Source organism: Hemibagrus wyckioides, linkage group LG04, assembly GCF_019097595.1.
Source record: "Hemibagrus wyckioides isolate EC202008001 linkage group LG04, SWU_Hwy_1.0, whole genome shotgun sequence".
Classification (NCBI taxonomy): domain Eukaryota; kingdom Metazoa; phylum Chordata; class Actinopteri; order Siluriformes; family Bagridae; genus Hemibagrus; species Hemibagrus wyckioides.
Window position 1 is genome coordinate 27,513,597 of NC_080713.1, and position 21,123 is coordinate 27,534,719.

The 21,123-nt window shown below is 41.0% G+C and overlaps 3 protein-coding genes across 3 annotated transcripts; all 3 read left to right on the forward strand.

Moving 5' to 3' along the window:
• The first annotated feature begins 1,244 nt into the window (after nt 1–1,244).
• Nucleotides 1,245–4,503, forward strand: LOC131351547 (extracellular calcium-sensing receptor-like). Its single transcript, XM_058386966.1, has 6 exons — nt 1,245–1,459; nt 1,563–1,854; nt 1,992–2,783; nt 2,963–3,190; nt 3,283–3,406; nt 3,596–4,503. Exons 1-6 carry the CDS (start codon nt 1,245–1,247, stop codon nt 4,501–4,503), a joined length of 2,559 nt encoding a protein of 852 aa, XP_058242949.1.
• Nucleotides 4,504–12,132: 7,629 nt separating this feature from the next.
• Nucleotides 12,133–14,914, forward strand: LOC131352159 (extracellular calcium-sensing receptor-like). The gene is made up of 5 exons (XM_058388090.1): nt 12,133–12,417; nt 12,534–13,346; nt 13,420–13,647; nt 13,741–13,864; nt 14,007–14,914. The coding sequence occupies exons 1-5, from the start codon at nt 12,160–12,162 to the stop codon at nt 14,912–14,914; spliced, it is 2,331 nt and encodes a 776-aa protein (XP_058244073.1). The 5' UTR covers nt 12,133–12,159.
• Nucleotides 14,915–18,046: 3,132 nt separating this feature from the next.
• LOC131351548 (extracellular calcium-sensing receptor-like) lies at nt 18,047–20,648 on the forward strand. Its single transcript, XM_058386967.1, has 4 exons — nt 18,047–18,151; nt 19,183–19,410; nt 19,516–19,639; nt 19,744–20,648. Exons 1-4 carry the CDS (start codon nt 18,047–18,049, stop codon nt 20,646–20,648), a joined length of 1,362 nt encoding a protein of 453 aa, XP_058242950.1.
• Nucleotides 20,649–21,123: the final 475 nt, after the last annotated feature.

Below are 21,123 nucleotides of genomic sequence, written 5' to 3' on the forward strand. Positions count from 1 at the left end.
TCCAATGACCACTGAATTAATAGCAGGAGTCACATCCCATACCAACCAAATTTAGCTTTTATCTGAAAAAAAGAAATACAGGCCATGAATGAATACATAAAAATATATTAAGGAGGCCCTCGAACACATGTTCATATGTCCGTCTACCTCTTCAACATTTTAGTATTCATTATTATATATGCTTGGAGCACTGAGAAGTCACTGAACATTCCATATAACATCATAAGTTATCCAATCTGACTAGGCAATTTGACAAACCCTTCCATAAAGCAGCAACAATAGCTTGCAAACCCAGGAATAAATGTAAGTCACTGATAGACTCTAGACAGCACAAATAGGCAACTGCCTTGATTTTATTTGGGTCTGTTGACACTGACTAATGAAATTACTACCACTTTCTGAAAGAATGAACACTTCCCAAACTTAGCTTTCATACTTCATGCTCCTGGTAGACTCAAAATGATCTCCAACTGTGTCACATGCAGTGCTACAGTACCAATTGAGAAAATACCATAATATCATCAACTCATCAATGAAGTCATTGCATCAACTGCTGAAGGTGCTGGGAGCACTGCAGAACCTGAAAGGCATCCATTTACACTTGAATAATTCAATTCGATTAAACTGAATAAGACTATGTGTTTTCTGAATCAAGGAATTATTGGATACATTGACAGGGACCTTCTGGCTTTCAGAAATGGACTTAGCCAGTGAGTATAATCAGGTCATGGTTGCTGAGAAGCATAGGCCTAAGACCACCTATAACACCCAATTTAGGTTATTCAGTTGAATTGAATTGAATTATTCAATGGTAAATTCATTATTGAATTATTCAAGTGCCTTTTCGGCTCTGTGGTGCTCGCAGCACCTTCAGCAGATGATGCAATGGCTGTTCAGCTGACAGTAAACTATGCACATGCACAGACCACCATTCTTGTTTTTAGCTAAAACTATCAGCAAAGCATGTGAACCTGAATAGAAACTTAACACCACCCTTTAGAAAATGCCCAGCCACCATTGTCTGTTGCCAAAACAAGTTACACCCGCCACAGAGGCCTAATGTTTTTAGACAAAAGCTGATCAGAAGTCACACCTCCTTTTTTGAGCAGCCCACAAGCGTAATTTTTCCATAGAGAATTTTCTTTACATCTGTATATATACCAGAAATCTTGATCAACCAGCCAAAACATCAGACCAGGCATATTTTACTGTTGTTTATCACTATTCTTAATCTGAACAGGTTTATGGAGTCTGTCTTTACTCTTTTGCATGTGGTAATGGCCATTATTAATTTTTCCAGAGCAAATGGGACTGCTTGTAGCCTACAAGGAGAGCCTGCAAACCCACAGATATGGAAGGATGGTGATATCATTGTTGGAGGGACTTTCCCATTTCATAGTAGTTGGGAGACCACTGACTTATCCTATGTGGTCAAGCCACCTCCAGTGAAGTGCACAAGGTAAGCAGAATAGAAAAAAAATACTAAACACTAAAATAAAAAAGTAATTTATATAACTCCTTATGTCAAATCTTTACATTGTTTCCCTTACTTTCCTGACCAGCCTTGATATGAGAGCACTCCAGTTTTCCCAGACATTGATCTTTGCAGTAGAGGAAATAAACAACAGTTCTTCTTTACTGCCAGGGGTCTCTCTGGGATACAAGATCTATGATACATGTAGTTTTGCTCCACAGGGGATTAAAATGGCCATGGCACTTGTTAATGGAAATGAGAACTCAATTTCAAATGAACCCTGTACAAAGCCAGCCCAGGTCCAAGCTATAATAGGTGAAACATACTCATCAGTGTCTATGGCTATTGCAAACAGTATTGGGCCATTCAGTGTTCCTATTGTAAGTATTTGTGTAAGTGCTTATCACTGCAAATAACTGTACAAAAAATACAAAAAAATGTGTGTCTTTCATTTTGACTAATTTTATGTTAATACATGATGCACAAACATGTCTCACATATGTAATTCCTGTTTTAGATCAGTCATTATTCCACCTGTGAGTGTCTCAGTGACAAAAGGAAATATCCCTCATTTCTGCGCACTGTTCCTAGTGATTATTACCAGAGCAGAGCACTAGCAGAGATGGTCAAGCACTTTGGCTGGACCTGGGTGGGAGCAATAAGAAGAGATGATGATTATGGTAACAGCGGAATGGCAGCATTTACTGAAATTGCAGAACAGTTAGGCATCTGCTTAGAATACTCACTTCCATATTTTAGAACATACTCAAAAGAAAGAGTATTGAGAATCATTGACCAGATCAAAATCTCAACTTCTCGTGTGATTGTTGGATTTCTTGATACCTGGGATTTGGAGGATCTACTGCATGTATTTTTTGAACACAATATCACTGGATATCAGTGGGTGGGAACAGAGGCCTGGATCTTTGACCCAGAGCTAGCCAGTTTGGACAAATACAATATACTGCAAGGAGCTATAGGGCTAGCTATCCCCAAAGCAAAGGTGACAGGTCTTCAGGATTTCATTCTAGATGTAAAACCACTGAAATCTGTAGGCAGTGCCATTTTTCCTGAATTCTGGATGGCTTTGTTTGACTGTGAATATACACTGCAGAATGATTCAAAGGGCTTGCCCTTGTGCACAGGAGAAGAGAAGCTGTCTGAAGTAGAAAACACATTCACTGATATGTCACTGATGCCCATTTTTAGTAATGTGTATAAAGGAGTTTATGCTATTGCCCATACACTACACAACCTCCTTGGCTGCAATAAAACATGTCTTTCAAATCAACAGCCTGGTCCTGTCACAGTGAGTATATAAACAATGTTTATTATTATAATTAAACCAGGAATGTAACATGTTCTCTTTCTCTTTTTCTCTCTCTCTCTCTCTCTCTCTCTCTTTATATATATATATATATATATATATATATATATATATATATATATATATATGTGTATGTGTGTGTGTTTGTGTGTGTGTGTCAGTTTTTAAAACACCTCAGAAATGTATATTTCAAAACCAAAGAAGGGGAAGAAGTTTATTTTGATAAAAATGGTGACCCTCCCGCAAAATATGAGATAATAAACTGGCAAAAAAATAAAGAAAATCAACATGAATTTATCTCTGTTGGACTGTATGACTCTACTTTACCTAGTTATGATCAATTAGCAATTAACTTGGCCTCTATAGTGTGGGCGCAAAATACCAAGCAGGTAAGCAGGTGACATTTCTTCTTTTAATATCTTATTTTTAAAAGATACTATCTATTATGTTTAGGCAAATATTTTTTTTTTTTAAATCATAGGTACCTATATCTGTATGCAGTGAGAACTGTCCTCCTGGTACAAGGAAGGCTGTGCAGAAAGGAAAGCCTATCTGTTGCTTTGATTGCATACCATGTGCTGATGGAGAGATTAGTAATATGACAGGTACAGTAATATCCAGAAGAAGAAAAATATTAGAATTACACATTATGAATAGAAATGTATATATGAGTTTTCAAATCATGCATTTAAAGGTTTATTAAGCTTTTGAATTATCAAGGAATCCTACTGATTATTTTCCCTGTGCATTTTATGTGTTGTTTATTGTTTATTTCTCTTTCAAATCTATGACAGATTCTATTGAATGTGAACAATGCTCCCAAGAATACTGGTCAAATTTACAGAAAGATAAATGTGTAAAGAAGGAAGTTGAATATTTGTCCTTTGAAGAAAGTATGGGAATTTTACTAACAGCTGTTTCTATTATTGGTGCTTTTATAACACTGGTAATATCAATAATATTCTTTAGACATAAACATACCCCAATAGTCAAAGCCAACAACTCTGAGCTGAGCTTCCTGCTGCTCTTATCTCTGACTCTGTGTTTCCTCTGTTCACTTACTTTTATTGGTCAGCCCTCTGAGTGGTCCTGTATGCTGCGGCACACAGCGTTTGGGATCACCTTCGTCCTCTGCATCTCCTGTGTACTGGGAAAAACCATAGTGGTGTTAATGGCCTTCAGGGCTACACTTCCAGGCAGTAATGTCATGAAATGGTTTGGGCCTACACAGCAGAGACTCAGTGTACTTGTCTTCACTCTCATACAGGTTGTCATTTGTGTTCTTTGGTTAACCATATCCCCTCCTTTCCCTTTCAAAAATCTGAAGAGCTACAAAGAAAAAATTATTCTAGAATGCAATCTGGGTTCTACCATAGGTTTCTGGGCTGTGCTGGGTTACATTGGATTTTTGGCTTCTCTATGTTTTGTTTTGGCTTTTCTGGCTAGGAAGTTGCCTGATAATTTCAATGAAGCCAAATTCATCACATTCAGCATGCTCATATTCTGTGCAGTTTGGATCACTTTTATTCCAGCTTATGTCAGCTCTCCTGGAAAATTTACTGTAGCTGTAGAGATATTTGCTATATTGGCCTCAAGCTTTGGGTTACTGTTTTGTATATTTCTTCCAAAGTGTTATATCATCATAATGAAACCAGAAAAGAATACCAAAAAGCAAATGATGAGTAAAGCACCAGTGAAGTGAGCAAGTAGCCCATCAAGTAATTAAACTTATTAAAACTTATCCATCCTAAAACTTTTAAAATTATGCTCACCATATGACCTACAAGAGCAAGAACCATCATTAAATATATTTTCATGACTGTCTTGCATTCTCACATTAAATCAGCATCACCCTTAATTTCACTACTATGCATAGCTAGGTTTAAAATAAAAAAATTGAAATTATTGTGTATATGAGCTTCCTTGTATGTGTAGTTTAATGCTAAACCTTAGATTGCTGCTGTTAATTTTGAATCCTGTTGATATCAAATGATATGTGATAAGCAAACAATAAAAAAGGTTATTATATTGTAATGCAGCCTTAGTATTTTAAAATTTAATTATGACCCATGTCCATGTGGAAATTCCCATAGAGATCCAAGAGTTCTGTGAGGAATTCTATAAAAAACAAGGTCAATGGGCTCTCTCCAAAGTGTCCAATGATTCTGTCACTGAATTAATAGCAGGAGTCACATCCCATGCCAACCACCTTAAGCTTTTATACAGGCCTTGAATATATAACAATACTTTAAGGAGGCCCTCAAACAAAGGTACATATGTCCATCTACCTATTCAACATCTGCAGGCTTTCAACTATTTTGTTTTGAAACAAGTAATAGTTAAGTATTCCTATCCAATATCCCTGGTCCCTACATCTCTTGAACAATTACAGAAGATTTACAAAAATCTTAAATCTTAAAGGAGTTTCATGAATACAAGGCTGCTTTTCTGGGCTGCACTGGAGCAGAGTGGGTGCTCATGGACCAGGACAAGTTCACAGCAGTCATGAACTGGCCATTTCCCACCACAAAGAACGAGGTACAATGTTTTCTGGACTTTGCAAACATTTATCTATGATTAATTTGAGATTTTAGCATCATAGCATCTTGACAACTTATAAATCAGTATCTGCCATAGTCAGTGCCCAGTGTGTAATGTTTTTAGCTGTAAAACATCCCAGTGGCAGCCCAATCCTTTGTTGATGATATCTTTACTGGTGCTATTCAGGGATCAAGCCACTGGGGTAAATTGGAGTATGTGGCTGCCCAATTCGAACTCTTGCAAGACCAATAGAACTTATGTGGGCAGTTAACCAATGCACCAGGCTTTGTCAATTTGAGGGTACTACATTTTGCTGTGTGGGTTTCTAGATTCTGAAACTTTAGCTCTACTCATAAAAGTTTCTTTAGCCACAGTTCTAGAATTAACAATTTCAGTCTGATTCCAGGTCAACCACATGCTAGGGAAATGATTCCTGCAGTGATGTGAGTGAGATTGTACACCTAATGAGCTGTGTGATTTTTAGAACCCAACAGAAGTAAATCTGTTTCTGCTACTCACAACCAATCAGGACATAATGATAGGACTTTGACAAATGGCCCCTGAAAGAGCATGGCAATTAAAATAATACTGAATTATTTGGCCCGAATTGTAAAACAAATCTCATCGACTGTGCAATCCATCATGTTGTGGGGTATCGAGAGATAAGATAATTCAGGAGTGGCGTTAGTACAATTAGCCATTACTGAAAATACAATATAGCAAAGCTCCCTACTGTCACAAAACACCAGAGAGGAACAGATAATGGAGTATTTAAACCCCGGAAGGGGTATGTTTATTGACAATGGAAAACGGGTGGAAAGAGGGAGAGTGGAGAATACTCAGCTTTATGGAGGAGACAGAGCCGGAGCTGGAGGGAGATGAAGCCGTGCACGGAGGTGAGCTGAGTAATTGCGGAGGAGAAGGAAGTAGCATTCGGAGCAACACGGGAAGTAGTGGTAGCTATGGTGCTTAAGCTAACGAGTGTCCATGGGATATGGAGTCGGTGTCTAAACAAGACCAGACAGGGAAGAAGTGGCAGGAGTGCTCTTAAATAGGGGAGTGGAGGTGAGAAAGTAATGAGGTACAGGTGAACTCAATCAATATTCGGGAGAGTGAGTGAGCTGGTGAGGGGTCGGGTCCGGCGTGCCTGTGACAGAACCCCCCCCTCCACGGTCCGCTCCTGAGGACCGAGCTCTTCAGCATCGCGGCGGACGGCCTCTAGCACGTGGGGTAGGGTGTTCTGGGTGACGGGTGTGGAAGTCCGTGAGGAGGTTGGGGTCCAAAATGTCACCACGAGGGACCCACGACCTTTCTTCCAGACCATACCCCTCCCAGTCGACTAAGTACTCAAGGTGACCACCACGACGCCAGGACCTCAGGATCTCATTCACCGTATAGACAGAGTCATCCTCGCCCACTGGAGGGAGAGGGGGATCTACCGCATCGCTGGACTCTGTGGAGGTAGAAGGAGAGACAGGTGAGACATAAGGTTTAAGTAAAGATACATGGAATGTGGGGTGAATTTTGTAGTGTGATGGGAGTTGGAGTTGCACTGTAACTGGGTTGATGAGACGGGAGATGAGGAATGGGCCGATGTATTTGGGGCTGAGCTTCCTGTAGGGGAGACGTACTCGGATGTCTCTTGTTGAGAGCCACACCTTCTGTCCGGGACAATAATTAGGCGCTTCCTCCCTCCAGGTGTCCGCTGCCCGCTTAAGGCACCGGATGGCCTGTTGTAGTTTCTGGTTGGCGGAGTTCCAGACTCTCTCACTTTCCTGGAACCAATGTTGGACTGAGGGAACTGTGGAAGGTTCGTCAGACCAGGGAAACAATGGATGCTGGAATCCGAGTATGCACGGGAAAGGGGTGAGGCCAGTGGTGGACTGACGCAGGGAGTTTTGGGCATACTCGGCCCACGGGAGGTAGCGATGCCAGGAGAGTTGCTGGTGGTGGCAGAAGGTACGTAGGTGGCGACTGGTCTCCTGGATTTTACGCTCAGTTTGGCCGTTGGACTGTGGGTGATATCCAGAAGTCAGGCTAATGGTCACACCCAGGCGACGAAAGAAGGCCTTCCAGACACGCGACACAAACTGAGATCCCCTATTGGACACGATATCTTCGGGGATCCTGATATTCTGAAAGACATACTGGAACAGGCCTTCTGCAGTTTCCAAGGCTGTGGGGAGGCCTTTCAGACGGATGAGACGGCAGGCCTTGGAAAGCCGGTCCACTGCCACCAGGATGCAGGTGTACCCTTCAGAGGCTGGCAGGTCAGTGACAAAGTCCACTCCTAGGTGTGACCAGGGGTGTTGAGGAGTGGGCAATGGGATCAGCTTGCCAGATGGTAGATGATGAGGGGTCTTCGCCATAGCACACTCCTGACAACCCCTTACGTACCTCCTGACGTCCGCAGTAAGTCCACGCCACCAGTATTGTCCCTGTAGGATTGAGAGAGTCTAGTTGATGCCTGGATGCCCCGTGCCTGGGGAGGAGTGAGCCGACTGGATTAAATGTTGGCGTATGGATGACAGGACGTATGTGCGGTCGGACAGGCATTCTGGGGGAGTCGGCTAGGAGGCAGTGGCCGTTGTGATGTCGGCGTCCAGGTCCCACTGGATGGGTGCGACCAACACACTGGGTGGTAGTATGGGTTCTGGCTGTTTGGAGGGAGTGTCGGGGGAGTACAAGCATGAGGGAGCATCGGCTTTGCCATTTTTGGGCCCTGGGCGGTAGGTGACCTTGAAATTGAACCTGGTGAAAAACAGGGCCCATCGGGCTTGACGGGGGTTAAGACGTTTGGCATCTCTGAGGAATTGCAGGTTCTTGTGGTCAGTGATGAGAGTGAACTGATGACGAGCTCCCTCCAGCCAGTTCCTCCACTCCTCCAGGGCAAGCTTGATGGCCAGTAACTCCCTGTTCCCCACGTCGTAGTTCTGTTCACAAGGGGATAGTTTCCGTGAAAAGTAGGCACATGGATGGAGGCATGCAGGATTACCGTGCTCTTGGGAGAGAACCACCCCCACTCCGGTAGTGGAAGCATCCACATCCACGGTAAAGGGAAGATCTGGGTCTGGATGGGAAAGGAGTGGAGCTGACATGAAACGTTTTAGCAGGTGGAATGCTTGGTCCACTTCGGGGCTCCACTGCAGGGTTTTAGGCCCCTTCTTGAGGAGGTTCGTAAGGGGGGCAATGATGGAACTGTATCCCCTAATGAACCTCCTGTAGAAGTTAGTGAACCCCAGGAACCTCTGCAACTCCTTCACCGTGGTGGGGACAGGCCAGGCAGTGATGGCTTCCACCTTGCCCTCTTCCATTCTGACGCGATCGGGGCTGATGACGTACCCCAGAAAGCTGGTGGATGTTAAATGGAAGGAGGATTTCTCCACCTTGAGGAATAGCTGGTGTTCCCGGAGTTTTTGGAGGACGGTTCTGACATGAAGAACATGTTCAGTCTTATTCCGAGAGTACACCAGAATGTCATCGATGTAGACAATGATGAAGCGATGTAGGTACTCTCGGAACAGTTCATTCATGTAGCCCTGGAAGACTGATGGTGCGTTAACCAGGCTGTATGGCATCACAAGGTATTCGTAGTGGCCGGTAGGGGTCACGAACGCCATCTTCCACTCGTCTCCCTCGCGGATCCAGAACAAATTGTAGGCGCTGCGGAGGTCCAGCTTGGAGAATATCCGGGCTCCTCTCAGTTGTTCGAGAGCGGCAGGAACGAGCGGAAGGGGATACCGATATTTAACGGTGACCTGGTTGACAGCACGGTAATCAATACAGGGACGGAGTCCTCCGTCCTTCTTGGCCGGAGAACCGAAGAAAAAGCTTGAGGCAGCTGGGGACTTAGAAGGACGGATATATCCTTGCTTTAGGGCCTCTCGAATGTAGTCCTCCATGGCCTGATGTTCCGGCAGGGACAGGGAGTATATTTTGCCTCATGGCACAGGGGCATCAGGAAGGAGATCAATACAACAATCCCAAGGTCAATGAGGGGGAAGCTTGGCTTGCCTTGTGTGGACAAAACACGTCTTGGGAGTCTGAGTATTGGGGAGGAATGGACAGTAGCTGTTTTTGGTGTGGACTCTCGATGGATGTGGTTTGTAGGGGTAAGGAAGGGGTTTCAGTAACTTTAAGCAGGAGGTTAGGAAAACAATGATTGAAGCATTGTTCTCCCCACCTCAGAACCTCTCCAGTGGCCCAGGAAGTGGTAGGGGAGTGCTCCATAAGCCAGGGACGTCCAAGGATAATCTCCGAAGTGGACCTCTCTAGAACCAGGAAATGACTGTTCTCCAAATGAAGAAAGCCGATCCTCATGTGGATTGGCCCCACGAAGTAGCGCACTGTCCCCCATCCTAGGGGGCTACTGGTGATGGAGTGGATGCGGTAGCGGATGGGGTTAGTGCTCTTCTTGAGGTTCAGCTGGTGGCAGAGGTCAGTGGAGATGAAGTTGCCGGCTGATCCAGAGTCTAGGAGCGCGTGAACTGTAATGGGAGAGGAACCGCAATTCAGTTCTACGGGCATGGTGAGTGGTTTTAAGTGAGTGGGAGAATAGATAATGGTACTCACCGTGGGGCGTACTGGGCGTGAGGGACATGCAGGCAATGCATGTCCCTGTTGGCCGCAGTAGAGGCAGAGACCCTGGGTTAGCCGGCGTTGTCTCTCAGAGGGTGAGAGCCTGGAATGTTCCACCTGCATGGGTTCCGCTTCTGGTTCTAGAGAGGTGGAAGATGGAGAGGCCTCGGGATGACGATGGACAGTTGGAAGGAGTGACAATCCTGGCTCCACTAGGCAGCGCTTCCTTCATTCAGAGACTCGAGTGGCAGTTTGAATGAAGGCTTCTAACCCTACGGAGTCATCCACGGTGGCGAGCTGCAGATGAACCCCGGGCTCGAGTCCCTGGAGATAGGTGGTCAGCAGGGTGCATTCAGCCCACCCACTGGCAGCAGCTAGAGTGCGGAAGTGCAGATTATAGTCATTAATGGAGCGTTTATCTTGTTTTAGGTGGTAGAGTTGCTCTCGTATCCCATAAGGGTTTGCTGAAGACCTCTCTGAGGTGAGCGACAAAAGCATCAACAGACTGGAGAACTGGGCTGTTCTGCTGCCAGAGGGAATCAGCCCAGCAGAGTGCTTTCCCATTCAGAAGCGAGATGATGAATGCAATCTTTGACCTGTCGGTGGGAAAGCGGTGGGGTTGCATCTCCATGGCTAGTTGACACTGAAGCAGGAAACCACTGCAATCCTCTGCCGAACCGGAGTAGGAGGAGGGCGTGGCCATCGGGCCGGTGGGGTACGCCACTTCCAGGTTCGGCGGTGGATGCGCAGCCACGATAGAGTCAGCCGCGGCCGAGGGCTGAGATGCGGTGGGAACCGTAGTGGTAGCGGGCTGAGATGCGGTGGATTCCTGCAACCCGGGGAGCACTCCCTGTATCGCACTGACCAGCTGGCAGATGGTGTCAGTGGCTGTTGGGTCCATGCCGTTCAGCGGTCTGGTCTTCTGTCACAAAACACCAGAGAGGAACAGACAGTGGAGTATTTAAACCCCAAAAGGGGTATGTTTATTGACAACGGAAAACGGGTGGAAAGAGGGCGAGTGGAGAATACTCAGCTTTATGGAGGAGACAGAGCCGGAGCTGGAGGGAGATGAAGCCATGCACGGAGGTGAGCTGAGTAATTGTGGAGGAGAAGGAAGTAGCATTCGGAACAACACGGGAAGTAGCGGTAGCTATGGTGCTAAAGCTAACGAGTGTCCATGGGATATGGAGTCGGTGTCTAAACAAGACCAGACAGGGAAGAAGTGGTGGGAGTGCTCTTAAATAGAGGAGTGGAGGTGAGAAAGTAATGAGGTGCAGTTGAACTCAATCAATATTCGGGAGAGTGAGTGAGCTGGTGAGGGGTCGGGTCCGGCGTGCCTGTGACACCTACCCAATCTGTCAGAATTTAAAAGATACAACAGAGAATAATGGAGGAAGAAAACAGGCTTGTAGTATCATCCCCAAGTTGACTTAAGTCTTCAATAGCTGATAAGAGTGCCATAAAATTCTAAAATAAAATCCTAAATAGTATCTTAATAACACAATGATAGTGGGAATAGGAAAATTGTAAAATATTTTTACATTATGTACATTTACACAGTATATTTTTTATGTAGGACTGAAATAAGTTGGCCCAACTGATATGGACATGGACATATGTCATAAAAATTGTTAGTGGGGACTTATTTCAGAATATTCATCTAAATGTAAATTTGCACAATACTATAATACAACTAAAATGTATGCCTGCAGGTAAGCAGTACAAATTAATAAGGTAATGCAAATGTAAAACCTACACCCAAGGGTCTAATCAATTTGGGAGACAAAGAGTTCTATAAAAACCCAAACAGTGATCATGGTGTTTAGGGAGTGATGAGAATGAGGTTCTTGCACACATGGCTTTTATTCACTCAGGTGAGAGCAGCTGATCCTCCTTGCAGCTTACTAGGCCTGCACAATCCTCCTCAACTCAGCAAAGATGGGGATGTAATGATTGGTGGTATCTTTTCTGTTCACATGAAATGGGATCAGAAAACACATGTCTTTACATCAGGGCCCTGGCAACCAGGCTGCATAAGGTGAGGGGACAATAGGGGAATTTGAATTTTGTTGAATTTGACAAGTGGAATTATAAAAATGTTTGATATGTATTCATTTTAAGAAAGTCAGAAACATTTTCTTAAATGATTTTCATTACAGAAAATGAAAAACTGTTACTGGCACTTTTGTTTTCTTGCTCTTGTAGTTTAAGCCTCCGTGAATTTCAAAATGCACAAACAATGGTATTTGCTATTGAGGAAATCAACAACAGAACAGATATTCTTCCTGAGGTCAAATTAGGTTATAAAATCTATGATTCATGTGGGTCAATAGAAATGACCACAAGAGCCTCCTTGTCTTTAGTTAATGGAAATGGAAAAAATACATCTGTAATATCTTGCTCCAAACCTGATACAGTTCAAGCAATAATAGGACAAACATCCTCCAGTCCCTCTATTGCCATTTCTGCTACTGTGGGACCTTTGCACATACCTGTGGTAAGACCTATTCTTTTTGTTTAAGAAGGAGTTTTTAACTGGGAATTATGGAAATGTCTAACAATAAAAGCTAAATACAAAGTAAATTACATGTTATTGAAATATTTGTATTGCAGGTCAGTCACTTTGCAACATGTGCATGCTTAAGTGACAAAAAGAAATACCCATCTTTCTTCAGAACTGTTTCCAGTGATTACTACCAGAGCAGAGCTTTAGCTAGGTTGGTCAGGCATTTTGGCTGGACATGGGTAGGTGCCGTATGCAGTGATAATGACTATGGGAACAATGGCCTAAATGAATTTATCATTGCAGCCAAAGAAGAGGGCATCTGTGTTGAGTATTCCAAGCCATTCTTTAGGACAGATCCCAGAGAGAAAATTCTGAGACTAGTTGATATAATAAAGGCTTCAACCTCCAAAGTTATTGTAGCTTTTGTCTCATATTCTGACATTGGAGTTCTTTTTAAAGAAATGGCCTTACAGAACTTGACTGGTTTTCAGTGGATTGGAAGTGAGTCCTGGATCTCTGATATGAATACAGCTAATGCTGAATGGCAACATATTCTGAAAGGATCAATGGGCTTTGCTATCCCAAAAGCTGAAATCAATGGCCTACGGGAATTCCTGACCAATCTTAGTCCGAGTTCTGGTGTAGCTCTTTACCAAGAGGTGTGGGAGACAATATTTGACTGTAAATTTCCCACACAAGACAATGTTGAGATAAAACATATATGCAAAGGCAATGAAAATCTTAATCAGGTCCAAAACCATTATACAGATGTTTCAGAGCTACGACTTGCACATAATGTTTACAAGGCTGTATATGCTGTGGCTTATGCCTTGCATAACAAATATAGCTGTTCTAAGAGGGACAGTGAACAAGAAGGTCCTACAGCATGTGTGAACATAACAGATAATAAACCATGGCAGGTAAGTGTAACAATATATCCTGCTGAAAAAAGTATTATATTTGTCACTGAAGAGTTTGCAATGCTTGATTTAGGTACTCAATGAGTTGAAGAAACTCCATTTCACCTCTACAATCGGAGAGGATGTATACTTTGATGAGAATGGAGATCCAGCAGCGAGGTATGAACTGCTAAACTGGCAACAAGGAAAAGATGGTAAAATAGTGTTTGTTAAAGTGGGCTTCTATGATGCCTCGCTGCAAGCACACCTTCAACTGTCATTTAATAACATCAGTATAGTCTGGGCCCACAATAAACCACAGGTAAATGAAAATAGCTATGTGAACAGATAATATGTATAATAAATAATTTAGCAGAATATCAATAAATATATACATATAAATAATTGTGTTCAGGTGCCGGTCTCAGTGTGTAGTCCAAGTTGTCACACAGGCACCAGGAAGGCTGTGCAGAAAGGAAGGCCAATCTGTTGTTTTGACTGTATACCATGTGCAGAGGGAGAAATCAGTAATATAACAGGTATAATGAATAACAATTATAATAAATAATGCTTATCTTCAGAACAGTATGAATATTTAAAGCTTTTATTACTAATGTTAATAAACACAAAAATTACAATTGCATAAACTGCTAAACTGATATTCCTTTTCTCTTAACTTAGATTCTATATCTTGCATCAAGTGTCCACCTGAACTGTGGTCCAATGACAGGAAAGATGCCTGTGTCTTAAAGCTGGTGGAATTCCTGTCATATGAAGAGATAATGGGAATTATTCTTGTATCATTTTCTTTGTTAGGAGTTTTGATCACCATCTGTATTTCTGTAATTTTCTTTAAACACAAGGACACACCAATTGTTAGAGCAAATAATTCTGAACTGAGCTTCCTGCTGCTCTTCTCTCTCACTCTGTGTTTCCTCTGTTCACTTACATTCATTGGTCAGCCCTCTCACTGGTCCTGTATGCTGCGCCACACAGCATTTGGGATCACCTTTGTCCTCTGTATCTCCTGTGTTCTGGGGAAAACAGTAGTTGTGTTAATGGCCTTCAGGGCTACACTTCCAGGCAGTAATGTCATGAAATGGTTTGGGCCTCTACAACAGAGACTCAGTGTTCTTGCTTTCACTCTTGTACAGGTCATTATTTGTGTACTTTGGTTAACAATAGACCCTCCTTTCCCCTACAAAAATATGAAATACTACAAGGAAAAGGTCATATTAGAATGTCATGTAGGCTCAGTTATAGGTTTCTGGGCAGTGCTGGGTTATATTGGACTCTTAGCTCTTTTGTGTTTTATCTTGGCTTTTCTGGCCCGGAAGTTGCCTGACAATTTTAATGAAGCCAAATTCATCACATTCAGCATACTTATATTCTGTGCAGTTTGGATCACATTTATTCCTGCTTATGTCAGCTCTCCTGGAAAATTCACTGTAGCTGTAGAGATATTTGCCATTTTAGCATCAAGCTTTGGTTTATTATTCTGCATATTTGTCCCAAAGTGCTATATAATCATACTGAAACCAGAAAAAAACACTAAAAAGCAAATGATGGGGAAAGCACCTACTCGTTAATTTACCAAGTTGTTATTGAACTGTACTTTAGACTATTTTTTAATCACAAATTGTTCCCAATTTCCAATTTGTAAGTGCACTGTCAATAATAAAACTACAAGACAATCAATAAAACTACATCTGCACATGCAGGATATGGGATTGGTTTTTATGTCTTTTAACATAATTCTGTTGAACATTCTCTCTATGGAACAATGCTGTGACAAATTCTGCAATCGGGACCTGTACAAGTTAATATAACGTAACACTACACATGTATGTACCCTATTTGAGCTGCATCCTATAATATATGAGAGCAAAAGGATACAAATAATAAACAAATAACAAATCCATCAATGTATTTAAAACTCTCTAGCATGCAATTATATGTTCACTGCATCACTCATGTTAAGGCCTGAATATATAAAGATAAAATAGATAATAGCATTTGACACTGTTTTTTTTTTTTTTTTTTTGCACTGTAAGATTCAAACTATTAAACTTGTAAAGAGCCATAAAAATGGTCATATTCTGCTTCTATAATGAAATATCCTAAAGACTAGAAGCTTATCAAAAGGTCACTTGAGTATGAAGAGGACAAAAGTGTTTTTTTTCCAGATTTTAACTGAATTCCCAAGTGGATATTTCAAAACACAGGTGACTCACAAACCAGCACCACGAACATGTGAAAACATGTCACATTACTGTTTATTATTATTATTGCAGGAATAGCTTTCCCTCAAGTGTGGCAGGTGCTAGTGTCTGTTTGCTCTGAGAGCTGTCCCTCAGGGACCAGGAAGTCTGTTGTGAAAAGAAGACTGTCTGCTATTATGACTGCACATCAGGCCTACCAGGAGCAATTACCAACAAATGTTCCTTCCGGCAATTCTGCTACTTGGTACAAACAACTGATAAATGATACAATGAAAAAAATAAATGACATCAATATATCTTTTATATTGAGACCTTTCAATATGTTTTGAACTTTGACCCCAGTTCAGACTTCTGTTTCAGGTGATCTAAGCAGAAGTGGACTAATGGATGAATAGCCATCCACCCTCTGCATTCTTGACAGCGTCTTGACATGAATACTGTTGTCACATTGTTGGCACTGACTTGTACCAAATTTTCATTTTAAATCCAGGCCTACATTGTATTGTCTAACTAATTTACAAATCTGACACTCACATACAGCATGATATGTCAACATGACAGAAAAATTCACATATCAGTGTGGATATATATTATATTGTAGCACAACCATGGAGTCCGTATTTTATTTAACTGAAATGTGTTACTTGAATGAAATTCAACGTTAAAATAAAATTGAAACTGTTATACTGGCTCCCTTGGGCTGAAAACAATTTTATACCTATAGATTTATATTTTCATGTGCAGAAACTTTATTAACAAAATAGGAAAGGGGATGCTGAACAATACAAGTACAGAGGTGAGTGCTGGAATTTTATCAGTACAAATGTTTGTCAGTTTCTTGATTTATGGGAAAATGTGCAACATTCATATGAATCTGCATGAATATGATTACTAAGCACAACACCTTGCTGACATAGCGGTTAACAAGTTTGCAAAATGAAACAACATAGCTTTTGTAAAAGAATGGACAACTAATCAAGCTTCTGTACTTGTCACTTCACACCTCTCTCCCCCATACAGACTCCAGAATTGCTATTATAACTCTTTGCCATAGATGGAGTCTGCAAACATTTTAAAAGGCAAAATATCAAGAAAGCCACTGACAAGAATCTTGTCCACCCTTTTCACTCAAGCATTGTGTGAGGCAACTAGCACCACCATCAGTTCCAAAGAAGCCTAAAAACTATTACATAAATTTCTACAGGCCAGTCACGTATATTGTAATGAAGACTCATTTTCAAAAATGCCTCCACCCCTGACACCATTTTTATAGGCCTCATAAGTTAAGTTGTCTTTACTTGCCACATATACATTACTGCACAGTGAAATTCTTTCATTGCATATCCCATCCTTGGGGGTTGGGGTCAGAGCACAGTTCAAATGTGTTCTATCAGATTCAGATCCTGTGACTGGGAAGGCCACTGAAGAATATTGAGCTCATTGTCAAGTTCATGAAACCAGTTTGAGACTGCTTTTGCTTTGTGACATGGTATATTTTCATGTTGGAAGTAACCATCAAAAGATAGGTAAATTGTGGACATGAAAGGAGGCATATGGTGAGCAACATTACACAAATGGTCTGTTGCAACTGAGCAAAGATTGACTGGTACTAACAGACCTTAGGTGTGCCAAGAAAACAATGTCCACATGACTACACAACATCCAACAGCCTGGACTGTTGAGACAAGGCAGATTGAGTCCATGGACTCATGCAATCACCAAATACTGATCAACAGGCAACATTTCTCACTGGATGTTTTTTTTTCTTCTTTATTTCACCATTCTGAGTAAATTCTACAAACTGTGTGTGAAAATCCCAGGAGATCAGCAGATATAAAAAAATACTCAAGCGTCTGGTCAATTTGGGAGTCAAAGAGTTCTATAAAAGCCCAAACAAGGGAAATGGGAATAGGGAGGCATGAGGATGAGGTTCCTGCACACATGGCTTTTATTCACTCAGGTGAGAGCAGCTGATCCTAGCTGCAGCTTACTAGGCCTGCACAATCCTCCTCAACTCAGCAAAGATGGAGATGTACTTATTGGTGGAATCTTTTCTTTCCACATCAAAGTGGATCAGAGAATACAAATGTTTACATCTGGGCCACAGCAACCTATATGCATAAGGTGAGGGGACATTAGGAGAATTTTAATCAGTTAAAGACTAATAATTTTAAGAAACTATGAACCATTAATAACCTTACTTTCTCCTTTATATTATTTTTATTTGATAACATTCACAAAACTGTTCATGTATCTTAGATTGCTTACAGAAAATACATTTAACAATGTAAAATACTGTTTTTTTTGTGTAGTTTAAGTCTCCGTGAAGTTCAAAGTGCACAAACAATGGTATTTGCTATTGATGAAATAAACAACAGAACAGATATTCTTCCTGGAGTCAAACTGGGGTATAGAATCTATGATTCCTGTGGATCAGTAGAAATGACCACAAGAGCCTCCTTGTCCTTAGTTAATGGAAATGGAAAAAATACATCTGAAATGTCTTGCTCCAAACCTGATACAGTTCAAGCAATTATAGGACAAACATCATCTAGCTCTACTATTGCTATTGCTGCAACTGTGGGACCTTTAAACATCCCTGTGGTAAGACTTTGCCTTTTTTGTGTACAAACAATTTTAAAAATACACACAAAATAACAAAAATGTTGTAAACTTTTTAGTTAAAAATAATGTAAAATAAGAACAAAAGTAAATTACATGTTGTTGAATTATTTGTATTGCAGGTCAGTCACTTTGCAACATGTGCATGCTTAAGTGACAGAAAGAAATACCCATCTTTCTTCAGAACTGTTCCCAGTGATTATTACCAGAGCAGAGCTTTGGCTAAGTTGGTCAGGCATTTTGGCTGGACATGGGTAGGAGCCGTATACAGTGATAGTGACTATGGGAAAAATGGCATAAATGAATTTATAATTGCAGCCAAAGAAATGGGAATTTGTGTTGAGTATTCCAGGGCATTCTATAGGACAGATCCCAGAGAAAAAATTCTGAAAATAGTTGAGATTATCAAGGCCTCAACCTCCAAAGTTATTGTAGCTTTTGTCTCATATTCTGACCTTGGGGTTCTTCTAAAGGAAATGGCCTTACAGAACATGACTGGATTTCAGTGGATTGGGAGCGAGTCCTGGATCTCTGATGTGAACCCAGCCAATGTTCAATGGCAACATATCCTGAAAGGATCTATGGGTTTTGCTATCCCAAAAGCGCAACTCAAAGGCCTGGGGGAGTTTCTGAATAAACTTAATCCAGTTTCTGATGCAGATATTTACCAAGAATTATGGGAGACAATTTTTGATTGTAAATTTCCCACACAAGGCAATGTTGAGATAAAACAACTGTGCAAGGGCAATGAAAGTCTCAGTCAAGTTCAAAACCATTATACAGATGTTTCAGAGTTACGACTCGCAAATAATGTTTACAAGGCTGTGTATGCTGTGGCTCATGCACTTCATAACAAATATGGCTGTTCAAAGTCAGAGAGTGAACAACAGCGTCCTACTGCATGTGCAAACATAACAGATAATAAACCATGGCAGGTGAGTGTAACAGTATATTCTGATGAAAAACATTTACTTAAATTTGTTAGTGATTATTTTTTCGACTGCTTGATTAAGGTAGTCAGTGAGCTGCAGAAACTTCATTTCACCACTACAAATGGAGAGGATGTATACTTTGATGAGAATGGAGATCCAGCAGCAAGGTATGAACTGCTAAATTGGAAACAAGACAAAGATGGTAATATGGTGTATGTTAAAGTGGGCTTCTATGATGGCTCTTTGCAAACACATTTTCAGCTGTCATTTAACAACATCACTATATCCTGGGCCCACAATAAACCACAGGTAAATTACAATATCTGAATAAACAGGCAATATGTACAAACCATAATGTAGAAAATAATGAATAAATTATTATGAATAAACATATACAGTAAAATTATTTTGCAGGTGCCAATCTCTGTGTGTAGTAAAAGTTGTTCCCTGGGCACCAGGAAGGCTGTACAGAAAGGAAGGCCAATCTGCTGCTTTGACTGTATACCATGTGCAGAGGGAGAAATCAGTAATATAACAGGTATAATGAACATGTTTTCTTCAATTAATTTTATTAAGCTAATAAACACAATAGAATTTCAAGCACTTACGTTGCTAATTGAATACTATTTTATCTTTCTTTAGATTCTATAACTTGTACCAAGTGCCCACCTGAGCTGTGGTCTAATGACAGGAAAGATATGTGTGTCTTAAAGATGGTGGAATTCCTGTCATTTGAGGAAATAATGGGAATCATACTTGTATCATTTTCTTTGTTAGGAGTATCATTAACCATCTGCATTGCAGTAATTTTCTTTAAACATAAAGACACACCAATTGTTAGAGCAAATAATTCTGAACTGAGCTTTCTGCTGCTCTTCTCTCTGACTCTGTGTTTCCTCTGTTCAGTCACATTCATTGGTCAGCCCTCTAAATGGTCCTGTATGTTACGGCACACAGCGTTTGGGATCACCTTTGTCCTCTGTATCTCCTGTGTTCTGGGGAAAACAGTAGTTGTGTTAATGGCCTTCAGGGCTACACTTCCAGGCAGTAATGTGATGAAATGGTTTGGACCTACACAGCAGAGACTCAGTGTACTTGCCTTCACTCTTGTACAAGTCATTATTTGTGTACTTTGGTTAACAATTGCTCCTCCTTTTCCATACAAAAATATGAACTACTACAAGGAAAAGATCATATTAGAATGTCATGTAGGCTCAGCTATAGGTTTCTGGGCTGTACTGGGCTATATAGGATTCCTGGCTCTTTTGTGTTTTATCTTGGCTTTTCTGGCCCGAAAGTTGCCTGACAATTTCAATGAAGCCAAATTCATCACATTTAGCATACTTATATTCTGTGCAGTTTGGATCACATTTATTCCTGCCTATGTCAGCTCTCCTGGAAAATTCACTGTAGCTGTAGAGATATTTGCCATATTAGCCTCCAGTTTTGGATTGTTATTCTGCATATTTCTTCCAAAGTGTTACATAATCATACTGAAACCTGAGAAGAACACTAAAAAGCAGATGATGGGTAAAACAAATGCTTAATGATTACATTTTCTACATTCAATATTAATATGATCTGCTGAAATTATGTAGTCTATGGTCAATGCATGTTCTGCATGATTGGCATAATCATGTACAATTTCGCTGTCACAGAAAGAAATATTATTACATAACTATGGTCTATTTTCACATATCCTTTGAAACAGCTTTCCCTGCAAAATAATCATGTTTTTCCTCATCTTGAGACAATTTGTCTGCTTCCTACAAGCTAGGAAAGATCACATGTTGGCAAGGCACACAGACTACATGTGACCTTCAGTATATCATTTGTAAGTGCACTGTCAAAGGCCAAGCATTAAAATATCTGTGAATTTGTAGAAAAGTAGACTTTAGCATTACAATGTAAAAATATCTGTTACAAATTCAGCAACTTTCCATTTTTGCTGTAATCTTTTCAAATATTTAATGTGCTTTATGGATTTATTATATATTGATAAAGTACAATTGAAATAACCCC

Coding starts and splice junctions, on each gene's coding strand:
- LOC131351547 (XM_058386966.1), top strand. CDS start 1,245: ATGGAGTCTGTCTTTACTCTTTTGCATGTGGTAATGGCCATTATTAAT. Junction 1,855..1,991: donor GGCCATTCAGTGTTCCTATT/GTAAGTATTTGT, acceptor TTCCTGTTTTAG/ATCAGTCATTATTCCACCTG. Junction 2,784..2,962: donor AACAGCCTGGTCCTGTCACA/GTGAGTATATAA, acceptor TGTGTGTGTCAG/TTTTTAAAACACCTCAGAAA.
- LOC131352159 (XM_058388090.1), top strand. CDS start 12,160: ATGGTATTTGCTATTGAGGAAATCAACAACAGAACAGATATTCTTCCT. Junction 12,418..12,533: donor GACCTTTGCACATACCTGTG/GTAAGACCTATT, acceptor TTTGTATTGCAG/GTCAGTCACTTTGCAACATG. Junction 13,648..13,740: donor GGGCCCACAATAAACCACAG/GTAAATGAAAAT, acceptor AATTGTGTTCAG/GTGCCGGTCTCAGTGTGTAG.
- LOC131351548 (XM_058386967.1), top strand. CDS start 18,047: ATGTCTTGCTCCAAACCTGATACAGTTCAAGCAATTATAGGACAAACA. Junction 18,152..19,182: donor GACCTTTAAACATCCCTGTG/GTAAGACTTTGC, acceptor TGCTTGATTAAG/GTAGTCAGTGAGCTGCAGAA. Junction 19,411..19,515: donor GGGCCCACAATAAACCACAG/GTAAATTACAAT, acceptor ATTATTTTGCAG/GTGCCAATCTCTGTGTGTAG.